Genomic DNA, 14,151 nt, shown 5'->3' with positions numbered 1-14,151 from the left:
ATCTACACTGGGAGGCTTTGCCTGATAGCTACACGAACAAACCTTTTGTAGTTTAGAGTAGGCCTAAGGCAAAATAGGCTTTTACTGCTGCTCTGCTTAGCTTCTGCAAAGAATCTGCATCACACTCACAATATGCACTTCTCTAAGAACAAATGTATTTACATTCAGACAGAGAGTTAGCAAGACCATCTGCAACGCAGCCATCTGGTGGCTCCCAATAACATTACACCAGTGATTGAAGAGAGGTGATTAGCACGAGCTAACTTGGCATCACTTTTAAGTAAAGATAAGAAAGTGATCATTCATGAGGCGCAAGAAAAATTAGAATCCCATACACATGGACAGGTAGAAAATGAATATGCACATGAATATGAATCACCAACATAATTAACATTAAGAAAAGGAGGACTTGTGGCACCTTAGAGACTAACCAATTTATTTGAGCATAAGCTTTCGTGAGCTACAGCTCACTTCATTGGATGCATTCACTGTATTTTCCACTGAATGCATCCGATGAAGTGAGCTATAACTCACAAAAGCTTATGCTCAAATAAATTGGTTAGTCTCTAAGGTGCCACAAGTCCTCCTTTTCTTTTTGCGAATACAGACTAACATGGCTGCTACTCTGAAACCTGTAATTAACATTGTTCAAGATAATCCCAGTCACACCCTAACAAGGAGTGAGTCAGACTGTGCTCTGGCTCCTGAGGCGCTACTATCCAGTGAGCCCTAGCCTCTAGATACAGATGAACATGCTGTGAAATGGAAGTGCTCAGGCTGTTGATAACCACCCATTCTAGGGCCCTGGGCCCCAGTTCAGCTGTGGATCCCTAGTCAGCATAGCACTGAAGTGTGTGTTTACATTTAGGAATGTGCTTAAAGGGAGATTTTCAAAGGCACAAACTGACTTGCGGTGAGAGCTGGGTGCCTAACTGCCTTTTGTGACATTCACAATCTTCCCTATTGGTTTAATGTGGGGCTTGAGCATGTGCTTAAAGTTAAGCATAAGCTTAGTTCTTTGCTGACTCAGGATGGACTTAATCACTCTAAGTGCTTTGCTGAACTGGGATCTTGATGAGAACCAGCGTAAAATGTAAATTTGTTAACCTAGTGAGAATGCCCCCATGTGAACTGTTGGAGAACCCTCATTTTAATGAGGTGCCATGTGGAGAATGCAGAGACAATGAAGCACTCATGTGAGGGCTTCCGCTTGCCCACACATCCAAGAACAGGGCTAAGATAAAATATTCACAAGTGGGCAGATTTTCAAACCGCTCAGTACAGAGCAACTCCCCTTTGCTCTCAATAGGAGCAGTTGGGTGCTGAGCACTTTTGAAAGGGTAGGCATAGGTGTTAAAGGAAAGAGGCACTCATTAGTGAACATGTATAACTATTTATTTTTCAGGCTGTTTGCACAGGGAAACAGCAAACAGGTAGATCTATTTGGCTGATTTCTCCAGAACTTTCTCCAGCTTGTCTCCTTCCAACCTAGGCCCACAATGTAATTAGTCCTGGTCTTTCATTCTTGTTTCTGACCTTCATTTATGTAACGCTGGATCTTTCCAATCATTCCAACCTCTTCTCTATACTGTCCTGTCCATTTTATGGACACCTGGCATTTTAAATAGTTTTACATGATATTCTAGCAATTCACATTCACACAGAGTGTTGTCTGATCTCAAGACAGCATTACATAAGCACACGATAAAATCTCCAGAGATTCCTCTTTTACCTGCTGGTTGAACAGCGTAATCCAGAGTTTCAAAATGAAGTGACATGCTATGAAACTGTTGCGATATATTTCACAATTTTTATCATCATTTTCTCATTGTTTATAATAACCGATTGGAACTGAAATCTTCCCAGACAGAATGATCTTCCCCAATCAGCACCCATCCACTGGAGTGGACTTGTTTGTTTTGGGAGGTGGTCTTCAGAAAGGGCAGCATTAAAAGGATTTAGTCTGAAAGAAAAGTCAAAATCAAAATATAAACTTGAACATGTTTTACACAATAAATCAAGCTGAATTTTGTGAGGGTGGTGCACTCGAAGGTGTGTTCCTTTCCAGTGACACTCAGCCCAAAGGCTCTTGTGCAGGCTCCGCACTGGGCTGAATTTCACCAACAGAGTTCAAAAGCATTTTCATGGGAGAGACCATATAAAATACTATGTATATGCAACATAAGTTGACCTAGGAGGCAAGAGCTGGGTTTGCTGCCTTTTAGTGAAGCAAGAAGAGAAATGTAACATTGTCATAGCACTTTGTCTTCCAACCTAGACAGTCATTTTTATTCCATGAATACCAGATCCTTCTCTGTTATAATCTAGGACATTGGTAGATAAAATTCCTACCCACAACAAGCCATGCTTTCTGCCACTGAATTGAGGGAGATGCAAAACCAATGCCCAGCACAATTGAAGTACTGGTTGTCCACATGCCATTGATTTCAAACACTTGCAATTCTTCACCAACATGCTTCCCTTGCCATTAAGGCAGCACGCAGGAGTTACAACTCTCCAGGAAGATCTCATTTACCACTTGGCGCCAGCACGCTCATGTTTTATCTTTCCCTTATGAACTACAGGCACTCGGATGTGGGTGTGTTGCCCAAGACGTCCTTAGCCGAGGGGCCATGGGCGGGACTGTAACAGTAGCCGTTGGATTTGCAATGGCAGTCACCATGGCAGTGTATGTATCCGGGGGCGTGTCTGGTAAGTCTTTTTTTTTTTTTTTTTTTTTGTGTGAAGCATGCATACCACAGCTTTCACAGATTTATATATAGTCTAGTTTCATGGTATTCTTATCAGATACACATTTAGCAACTTCAGGTTGCTGTCTGCACCATTATAGCAGAGCGTAGATCAGATCTTCCATTAACCCCATCCCTCCCCACACTTTCCTTTTTCACTTTTTAATAAATTCAGCCACCAGTTTCCATTCTGAACCTAAACACATAACACTAAGGCCCCTCAGAAACCTGGTACTTACAATAAGTGCTTTGCACCAGGTCAGAAAACAGCCAAGCCATTGCCCTGAGGTTTCCTCAACAGAGAGGGCTCCCTGGATAGCACAGGAGCCATGTTAGGGTAATGGCCAGGAAAAGCTGCTAGAGTCTAGCGATGCCCAGCTACTACAATGATTCCCAGCTGGGCACAAGTTAGAGTGACCCTGAAGTTGCTCTAACTTGTACCACTAGCCAGCCCTACGATCAGGGATGTATAAAGGTGACATACAGATACCTTTGCCATCCCCTTCCCCATGTCTGCAGCACGGGGAGCCGAGCCAGACTACAGATCTAGGTCTCACGTCAGTAAAGTGTCTACCTCCTCCTCCCACCCCCAAGATTTGTAAAATAATGTCAGTTTGGTCACTTTTAAGAATCAGGCATGACAGAAATCAATAAAATAATAATTCTCTTCTTGTACTGAGAGACTTTCCCTTTGTTTCGCTGTCTACCTTTGAGGTAACTCAGTACAGTACCAACATGCAGCACATTTATACCTTCCCATTCAGCTCTGACCAAATTGATCCTGGGAGCGTTTGTATACCTGCTTTCAGCTCGAGTGTTTATTCTGAGTTAGCTCTCGCCCCTAAAAGGGAAGCTTGGATTTTTTGTCTATAAGCAAAATTAATTGCCAGTGAAGAGGAGACTGCCATGGTTAAAGTTAAAGGGTTCCCTTGCCCTCTAGTTTCGGTTGAGGAAACTGTGACCACTGATAAAGAGGGGCAGTTCAGCCTAGCAATAAGCATGTAAATCTAGTTGCCTTGGAAGGAATTGCTGTGGCTGTTTGTTTTCTCCTCTCTAGTGTGTTTTTACGCAGACAATACATTGAGATAACTGACTGAGAGGATGTTTCTAGGTTCATACCAAGAAGTGGTTCAGTGTATTGTGAAACAGCCAGATCTCATTACCTCCACTCAGACAGATAAGTCAATAGTACCACACCAGCTTAATTTGATAGTACAATATGTCGGAATGCTGTTCTAATCTGAGCAAGGATTAACTACGGCTGTTCCTTGTGATGTGGATAGGGTTCAGTTAGGTCTTCCAATGCAGCACTATGAAAATAATCTGGAAAGCACATCTCACTTTTTGTACCTTTAAAGGATATTCATCTGAACCTGTCTAAAATATATGGGGCTCGACTGTGGCAAGGTTGCAAAGCTTTTTCTTTGAGAAGGGATTCTGTATGCAGCAAACTTTCTCTAGGAAAGACCAGATGTGTCAATAGGATGCGACAACCCAACATCTAATGATTTGTATATGTAGTAGAATATCTGCCTCCACATAGCCTCATTAATAAACCCTATGGCTCACTGGAATCCTGCATTCCCATGGCTAAGTGCTGCTGACATCCTTCGCATTGGTACTTTAGGAAATTCTAACTCCCTGTATCATATGGTTAAAGGTCTGGATAATCTGAGCTTTCTTCTAGATGCCATTTTAAGGGAATTTCCCTTTTCCCCACCATTCTGGGGCTGTCCACATCCCTGTCAATGCCCTGAGAATTCCCCTCCCCACACTTTTTCCTCATTTCACTGTTGATGCTTCCCCATCCTTCTGGCTGAATTAGAATGGAAATTACACTTTCCAAAGCCTGTCAATGCTGTTATTTCGTCATTTGAAGGAGCAGCAAGTGGCTCAAAGACCAAGAATCTTGAGTCTCCCAAGTCAGTGGTAAATCCACCCAGTAGACTAGCCCATTGCAGATCTAATTTTATCAGCCATTTCTAATGAGCTCCTTTTCCAGGTTATAAGCATCTCCCCTGCATGTACTCGCTAAGAACAGGTTGGGGATTGTTGAAAGAAAATAAAATTCTTCCTTTCAGATAGAGTAAGGAAAAAGAAAGAAAAGACAAGAACATATGAAATTCCACATGAAGGATTGTTAAGTTCCAATCCATCTATTAGCTCTATGATGAAGAATTAGAAGAATTCATTCCAGATTGATGCCACTAGGTGACAGTTTTGGAAAGGATACAAGGGACGTCTTTATCCTACTTGTTATCTGTGTTTATCTGTTCACATGTCATAGGTGCTTATGTTTCACAAGAAGATAACACAGTGCAAGTAAACATGGAAATAGGAGAGAGACACCCTTTCTCCATTGCTATCCTTTGACAAAGGTCACTTTCTTATATACATATTATCAAAGACAAAGGCCATCATGTTTCTTACCTCAATATATCCCTGAATGTGGCTTTACCTGGAAGTTACCACATGGCATGTTCTACATTGTAGCAAAATCCAAATTCATCATATTTATATTTTAGATATCTTGAAGTCTACTTATTACAGTAACTAGAAATATGCATTTCTTAAGAATCTACTGCACATCCAGCAATAATGAGGTTTACAAAGGCATTCAACACTTTTCCCCAATGCGGATGAAAAGGTGTTGAGGGAAGTGGATAATACATGACATAACAAACAACATGATTCAGATGTTGATAATGAAGTTGTTACAGTAAACTCAGCTACTGGAGAAATCTCGTCCTTCCTAAATATCTGGGTACTTACATGGTCCCTGTCACAAATGCATCTGAGCATTTCCGAAATATTTAAAAATAGATCCCTCTGCGTCCACAGGGTCACCCCAGCAGCCCCCTGACCACACGCCCTCCTGAACTCAGCATAGGAGTGTGGTGAGGGGCAAGAGTGTGTCTATTCACTGGTGATCCCTAGATTCCAGATAGCCTCTAGCCAGCACACCTGAGCAGTCTGAGGTGATTTTACTTAATGCCAGGGAAGGCTCAGTTCCCATCCAGCCCCAGGATCAAAGAGGGCAGCATAAAGATGACTTAATGCCACCTTCTCCTGAGTGCAGCTCAGATGTAGCCCAGAATCCAGATCAAGATTAGCAGCATGACCAAGTCAACATTACTTCTTAATCTTAATAAATGCTTGGGAAACAGAATGAACAGTCAATAACATTCTAATGAGACGCCCTCCCCACAAATACTGAGAAGAGTGAGCTGTAGCAAAATAACCCCATTGCCGAGCAAACCTAGGCACATAGTCTAGTGTTCAAAAGTGCTCACATTTTTACAAACACTCCACCTCCTCCTATTTCTCTGTGTTGTCTATATTATCGGTATTATTTTGTGATTTATTTTTCAGGTGGTCACATAAACCCAGCTGTTTCATTAGCCATGTGTGCAACGGGAAGGTTGAAATGGACCAAATTACCTTTTTATATATTAGCACAATTCCTGGGAGCATTTGTTGGAGCAGCCGCTGTCTTTGGGATTTATTATGGTGAGTATATAGTAGACACACCTATAGGACTTGCTAGAAGTAAGGAAATCTCTGAGACCCTAATGCTTTGATGAGTTCCAAGCAGGCACAGAGGTCTGCCACACACCGTTCATTGTGGGACTGGGGCCTATGTCACAAAAGAGAAAGGAAGAACTAAGGGGGAAGGCTCTGACCTCCCAAGTGTTCGACAACACTTACATTTCAGAAAACAGAAAAAGTTCTGAAATGTAGGAAAAATGACTCATTCTTGGGAAATTAGATACTCTAAGAACATATTTTTTCTCACAAAGACTTTTACTTATTTAATTCTTAGCATGTATATAGGGCTCCTCCTCCTCCAAGGACTTTAGAAATATTAAAGGACAGATCCAACAGCCCTTATGTGAGTAACACCAATGGTGTTCAGTGAGACTTCAGAGTAGGAGATGAAGTCCCGCCTGACTAAATCTCATACCACCTCTTTGAGCTAGGTATTAACCCTATTTTATAGATGGAAACTGAGGCAGAGGGGTTAAGTGGTCACATATTAGAGGCAAGACTAGAATGCAGGAATTTCTGACTCCCCACTCTGTCTGGGCCATATTGTGGTATGATAGAAAAATAAAATGTCAGATTGGATATTTATAGGCTTCCCTGGCTAGATAAATCCTCCAGGATTAGGTCATTTCTTTAACCTCTGATTTTTGTTTAAAAGGACTCACGCCATGCTTCTGTGGTCCCATCCTTAATTCTGTTGATCTCTGTGGGTGTTTTTATTTCATTAATGCTCTTTTTCTTTGTTTTCTGCTACTGTCTCCTAGAATCTAGGATTACAGGAATTCTCTTTTCTCCCATTTCCCTAGGCCCTGTACTATCTCTCTCCTTTAGTCCTCATTCAATCCCTACATCCATATATGCGCCTCCCATTATACTATTGCTTGTAATTCCTGAAGCCAGGTAAACTCTTCCAAAGCACCAAAGTGACTTAGGAGCCCAAGTCTCATTTTAAAAAAGTGATTTAGGCACTTATGTGCTTTTTATCATTTTACCCCACATCACTTGCCTGTGCTATTTTCTTTCACCACCAATGATGTCCCAGAGAGAGATGATACTTCACACAACAGAATTCTGTGATAATTTGACTGATGTACATATGGAATTTTTAAAGATATACAGAATTAAACAAAAGTAGGGCACAGTTAAAAAGTTTTCTTTTCCCTTTTTATTAGTAGATAGTTGTGATGGAACCATCCACCAATGAGAAGGAGGGAGCCCGAGGGGGGAAAACTAGTCAAGAGTTAACCCAAAAGCCATTCACAGTTAAACTAATCTCAACTCCACACAAACCTAAAACAGAAAAAACAACCATGGGGTGTAGATGGCAGAGTTGTTTTTTTTCTTTAGCTTGGCCTTTTATTTCAAAAAGTAGAAACCTGGGCACTCTTACCTCTGAGAAGTTTCTAAAACCATTTTGGGTCTCCCCGGCTCTAGCCAAAGCCAGCAATACTTACCAGTGACCTCCATTATGATATAGGTGAGACTATTTCTACGCTCACATAGCATCACTTGAAGGCAGGAGTGTGGCACAGAAAGCAATGCTCAGTTTCTTCTCATTGTTTGTTTTTCATGGGTGCTTGGTGCTGGTGATCCCTTCCTTAGAATCACAGAATATCAGGGTTGGAAGGGACCTCAGGAGGTCATCTAGTCCAATCCCCTGTTCAAAGCAGGACCAATCCACAACTAAATCATCCCAACCAGGGCTTTGTCAAGCCTGACCTTAAAAACTTCTAAGGAAGAAGATTCCACCACCTCCCTAGGTAATGCATTCTAGTGCTTCACCACCCTCCCAGTGAAAAAGTTTTTCCTAATATCCAACCTAAACCTCCCTCACTGCAACTTGAGACCATTACTCCTCGTTCTGTCATCTGCTACCACTGAGAACAGTCCAAATCCATCCTCTTTGGAACCCCCTTTCAGGTAGTTGAAAGCAGCTATCAAATCCCCCCTCATTCTTCTCTTCCGCAGACTGAACAATCCTAGTTCCCTCAGCCTCTCCTCATAAGTCATGTTCCAGTCCCCTAATCATTTTTGTTGCCCTCTGCTGGACGTTTTCCAATTTTTCCACATCCTTCTTGTAGTGTGGGGCCCAAAACTGGACACAGTACTCCAGATGAGGCCTCACCAATGTCGAACAGAGGGGAACGATCATGTCCCTCAATCTGCTGGCAATGCCCCTACTTATACATCCCAAAATACCATTGGCCTTCTTGGCAACAAGGGCACACTGTTGACTCATACCCAGCTTCTCGTCCACTGTAACCCCTAGGTCCTTTTCTGCAGAACTGCTGCCTGGCCATTTGGTCCCTAGTCTGTAGTGGTGCATGGGATTCTTCCGTCCTACGTTCAGGACTCTGCACTTGTCCTTATTGATTTCTTTTGGCCCAATCCTCTAATTTGTCTAAGGCCCTCTGTACCCTCCAGCTTATCTACCACTCCTCCCAGTTTAGTGTCATTTACAAGCTTGCTGAGGGTGCAATCTACGCCATCCTCCAGATCATTAATGAAGATATTGAACAAAACCGGCCCCAGGACTGACCCTTGGAGCACTCCGCTTGATACCGGCTGCCAACTAGACATGGAGCCATTGATCACTACCCGTTGAGCCAGACAATCTAGCCAACTTTCTAACCACCTTATCATCCATTCATCCAGCCCATACTTCTTTAACTTGCTGGCAAGAATACTGTGGGAGACTGTCAAAAGCTTTGCTAAAGTCAAGGAATAACATGTCCACTGCTTTCCGCTCATCCACAGAGCCAGTTATCTCATCATATAAGGCAATTAGATTAGTCAGGCATGACTTGCCCTTGGTGAATCCATGCTGACTGTTTCTGATCACTTTCCTCTCCTCTAAGTGCTTCAGAAATTGATTCCTTGAGGACCTGCTCCATGATTTTTCCAGGGACTGAGGTGATGCTGACTGGCCTGTAGTTCCCTGGATCCTCCTCCTTCCCTTTTTTAAAGATGGGCACTACATTAGCCTTTTTCCAGTTGTCCGGGACCTCTCCCGATCGCCATGAGTTTTCAAAAGGTAATGGCCAATGGCTCTGCAATCACTTCTTCCTGGTCAGGCAGGGTGCCAAGGTGGCAACTTGTTTTTAGATAGTTAACACGCTACAAACTCACAGACAGAAAGTTATGAATCTCCCGCCCCACCACATGGGCAGTGGAGGGTGGCAGACTGGCTGAAGCAAAAGGAAGGTGGAGCAAGGGAACTATTTAGGCAGGTTTCCATGGCCTTGGAGCCCAGCCCAAGTTTGACCCAGTTCTAGTAAGAGCTCATTCCAGGTTAGGATCCAGGCAGAAAATCTGGAAAGCTGGATCTTTAGGACCAGAATTTTGTTACCTCAAATTTTATAAGTCAAATTACAGAAAGCTTTACATTAAAATACCTTATTTTGATACATATAATGGATTCCTCATTTCTTTCCCCACAACACCATACTACAGCTGTAGTGTAACAATAAGATATTCCCTTCTCAGCCAAGATTTTCAAAACTGAGGGGTGTTTTGGATGTCTGACTTGAGACACCTTAAAGGGACCTGACTTTCACAGGGTGGGTGCTTAGCACATGGTGATAATCAGGTCCCTAAAAGGTGTCTCAGGTTTAGCACCCAAGAATCGATCACAAGTCACTTTAAAAAAATCTTGGCCATCATGAAGACCAATGCTAGAAGTGGTAATACTTTACGTACAGATAAAAAGATAAGAGAGAACTAACCGTGTTCTGTCTGCTATTTAAAAGAAAAAGTACGTTGGATGACTAGGAAAATGAGAGAGCCATTTCTTTTAGGCTTTAGCCCTTCTTTTAGAAGGGACTATAATTTGGGAAAGGAATGCAACTCTGAAGACATTGGTAAACACTAAATTAGATAGAGAAATTAAGAGTAATAAGGCACCAACTCCCATGCCACCAAGCAGGGCCTTCCAGGGAGCTGAGCTCTTTGGCTGGGGAATGGCCACATCTGAGAGAAGTGACTCCCTTTTCCACGCTGGCAGATGTTCAGGTATCAGAAGAAATTTCTGGCAGTTGATTGAAGTAAAGCCCTCACACAGAGCAGGGAATGCAAGCTCTTTTGGGGCCAGAGATCTCTCAGGAGCGTTCCTTCACCCCAGCAAGGAACTGTATAACATAATATAATGAAAAAAGTAATGTGGCATTATTCCCTGGCTGCTGGTAACCTGAATGGTTTTACAACAGTAAAATCAGAATGCTGCTGAAATCGGATATCTGAAGATGTCATGTCAGGTCTAGAAACATTTTGCAGAACAATATAAATGTTTTCAAGACCAGGAAACTTTCCCAAGCACTGGTTTGGGGCAGCAATCAGAAAGAAAGAACACATGAGCCTGGATTTGAAAGATGGAACGTAAGAGACAAGAGGTGCACTGCAGTGCCTGAATGCACAGGAGCAGAAATGAGACACTGTGGAGGTGGTTTTATCATTCCTCAGCCATAAATAAAACAGGATTCAATAGTTTCCAAATGAGAATGTGATGTGCAATTCCCACTGTATGTAATGTTGATAAGTAAGCATAACCAGGCAATGGATATGTTTTCTGTAGATGCATTCATGAACTACAGTGGTGGAGAGCTTATAGTTACAGGATCTAATGCAACCGCACATATTTTTGCAACCTATCCAGCTCCACATCTGTCCCTGATAAGTGGATTTGCAGATCAAGTAAGTACACAGAGAAAAACAAAAAAACCTAGTCTTGTTACATTTGTTGTCTTGATTGTAGAAACAAAATGTTGAAAAACATAAAATTGGCCAATAAAAAAACCCAACGATTAAAATTCTAACAACTGTGGCCAAGTTTATCATTTTGGTCACTCCTTGTTATGCATTATAGTAATGACAAGATATGACCGTTTGCAGAGAGAAAATTTCATTCAGATTGCAATAGGGTGACCAGATGCCCCCATTTTATAGAGACAGGCCCGATTTTGGGGTCTTTTTCTTATATAGGTTCCTATTACCCGCCACCCCGTCCCGATTTTTCACATTTGCTGTCTGGTCACCCTAGATTGCTAGCAAAACTCTTTAAAATTGCTCTTTCCAGCTGTGAGAGCCATGTTAAAACCCAGGTAACAGCTATTCTTATCCACACAGTCTTTGGAATTCTTCTACTATTTTATGTTTGTCAGTGTATTGAGCCAGATCCTCAGCTGATGCAAATCAGCACTGCTCCCCTGTCTCCAGGGGAGTACACCAATTTATACCTGCTGGGGTTCTGGCCCATTTGGTACATGTATGTTATCCCTTGCTAAATAGCAGTTTACCCCTAGAACCAGTGTCATTTATTTCTTACCTTTAACTCCCTCATAGATGCCTCTTCACCCCACTCCGCACAAATTTTTGATGATTAAAGAAAAATTGAGAGGATCCACCAGAGCTATCAAAAGAATGGAAATTCCATTTGGTGAAGGATTTTGAAATTTTCAAAACATGGCTTCATTTCAAATCTGAACAAACCCTGAACATTCCAAAATTCTGTGCAAAAGAATTTTTTTAAAAAATTGTAGTGTATTGATCAATATTTTGCAACAAAGTAAATTTTTATTTTATATTAAATACATGACATGCCAAAAAATTTCAAAATGAAAAGTCATTTCAAAGCAAATAAATAAATAAATAAATAAATAAATCTTTCCAAAAATGTCAACATTGGATGTTTTGACACTGTCAGAACTCTCCCACCCCTCCACCCACACAGGTTTTTCTCCAAAATAAAATTTGGGGACATTGCCCAATTTTCCAAAGTATTTTGATTTTGTCGGAACTGTCTTTTCTCACAGAAAACTGTTTTGTCAAAGTTTTTCCATGCAGCTCTATTAAAAATTATGTCATAAATCATATGCACAAAGGGCCCAAATTAAGGTTGTACAGGCAATGAAAATTCTGGCATTTCCTAACTTTTGAAAACTTTTGAGTGCTTAACTTAGTAAACATATTGTTCTTTAAATGTAGATTTTGGATGTAATACCAGAATAAAGGTTCTCTCACTCTCTTTTTTTAAACTGTAAATTTAGGGGAGTAAGCTGTATCTGCATAAGTCACCTTTATACTGGTATATAAAATTTACCAAATTAGGAGTTGTACTAATTTAATGATATCAGTAAAAAATATCACACTCTTAACCAAAATAGCTAAATTACTACAAAAACCTGATTGTAGATGCGTCCTCAGACACTGGGGGACATCTCTCTTTCTCTCTCTCTCTCTCTCCTGCTCCACTTGTTCAGGCTTGTAAACAAATCTTGCCACTTCCTTCTCTACATTTCTAAGATTTGCCCTTTGCCTTCTGTTTAGACAGTCTCATCCTTTGTGTCTATGTACACACACACACTTTACATAAAGTTAACTAGAATCAAGCAGAGCTACTTGTGACTGTATGAAGTACTCAGTGGGTGGGAAAGGTGATTTTTCTTCTTCAGAAGCATCCTAGACAGCAAGTAAAGCAACCCTGAATACATTTCCAGGTAAGCACACTGGGCTGACTAATGCAAGTTTTGCCTGTACAGAGTCTGCAGGATTAAGCCCATCATCAGCAAATGGTTCTGTAGCAACATTTTTAATATGCATGGATGTTGCGTTTAAATAGTCACTTTGACTGACTGTCAAAATGTGCAACAGGGACTCTGAGCAAAGCAGAAATATGAAGCAATTAGTTTTGTGCGGGCAAAATCATTGCATAAAGGAATGTGATCTACCAGGTACCAGCAGCTTCAGTTTACATTGCATTTCTCTGCTTGCATTTTTCAGTATTTTTTTATCTATTATTGCTCGGGCACCTTTCTATTATGTGTTTGCAAATGATGAACATTTGGGTGGAGTTGGATTTTTTTTATTTTGGATGCTTACTGCTAATAAGGGACAAACCAGACCGTATTCCTATCACCTTGAACTATAGGGACAGTGGGATCACAACTGGGCTGCTCTGTCCTCTCTCCGTAGTGGAATGAATCTGATCATCAAATCCAAACTTCACCAAATTTGGGGGAAGTTCAGATTCTGATCCAGAAGGCCTCCTCTTTATTTAGAGCTTATATATATATTTATTCAATATATTTTCTTTTCATTGGACAGGTGATGTCAACAGCTCTTCTTGTTCTGATTGTCTTTGCTATTTTTGACACCAAAAATATGGGCGTACCAAAGGGCTTGGAACCAATTGCAGTTGGACTTCTTATCCTTCTGCTCACTTGTTCTTTGGGAATGAACAGTGGCTGTGCCATGAACCCAGCGAGGGACCTAAGTCCAAGGATTTTCACAGCTATAGCAGGATGGGGTTTTGAAGTATTCACGTAAGTAATTCTTGCATCAGTGGGATGTGAATATATCCCTGTTAAGTGTTCTGCTGAATGATTAAGACCCTGATCAAGCCTGGTACTTCAGCACATACCATACTCACCTGCATATGAAATAATCCCAGTGAAGTCTATTCATGTACTTGAAGTTTGACATGTGATAAAGTACCTTGCCTTAATGAGATTTTCGGCACATCTAGAAAATAAAACTTGCATTTCCTCAAAGACCAGGTACAGTTTCAGACAGACTCTCCTAAAATAGTATGGGGTCTCAGATAACACTGCAAATAGCATAAAGGAAATGCTTTCTTCTCTCACGACAGTTTTCATAAAGAACAAAAACTGCTGTAGAGAGTCAGCAATTAGTACAGTGATAGGTGCACTAAAAGCCATAGCTAGATCAGACAAGGTGGGTGAGGTAATGTTTTTCATTGGACCAACTTCTGGGGGTGAAAGAGACAAGTCTCCGAGCTTACACAGCGCTCTTCTTCAGGTCTGGGAAAGGTAAGAAGAACTCTGTGTGAGCTCGGAAGCTT

The 14,151-nt window shown here is 41.4% G+C and overlaps 1 protein-coding gene across 2 annotated transcripts in view; it reads left to right on the top strand.

The window, feature by feature from the left end:
- The window catches only part of AQP9 (aquaporin 9), a 69,305-nt gene that overhangs the window by 48,915 nt on the left and 6,239 nt on the right, over positions 1-14,151 (top strand). For both annotated transcript variants that reach the window (XM_073303759.1, XM_073303760.1), the window contains 4 exons: positions 2,586-2,712; positions 6,123-6,260; positions 10,867-10,985; positions 13,395-13,612. In XM_073303759.1, coding sequence (XP_073159860.1) covers positions 2,586-2,712; positions 6,123-6,260; positions 10,867-10,985; positions 13,395-13,612 — 602 coding nt within the window. The remainder of the gene's footprint in view (positions 1-2,585; positions 2,713-6,122; positions 6,261-10,866; positions 10,986-13,394; positions 13,613-14,151) is intronic.

The sequence above is a fragment of the Lepidochelys kempii genome, chromosome 10 (genome assembly GCF_965140265.1).
Source record: "Lepidochelys kempii isolate rLepKem1 chromosome 10, rLepKem1.hap2, whole genome shotgun sequence".
Taxonomy (NCBI): domain Eukaryota; kingdom Metazoa; phylum Chordata; order Testudines; family Cheloniidae; genus Lepidochelys; species Lepidochelys kempii.
Note: the sequence above shows the minus strand (reverse complement) of the source record. Positions and strands in the feature narration are given on the sequence as shown.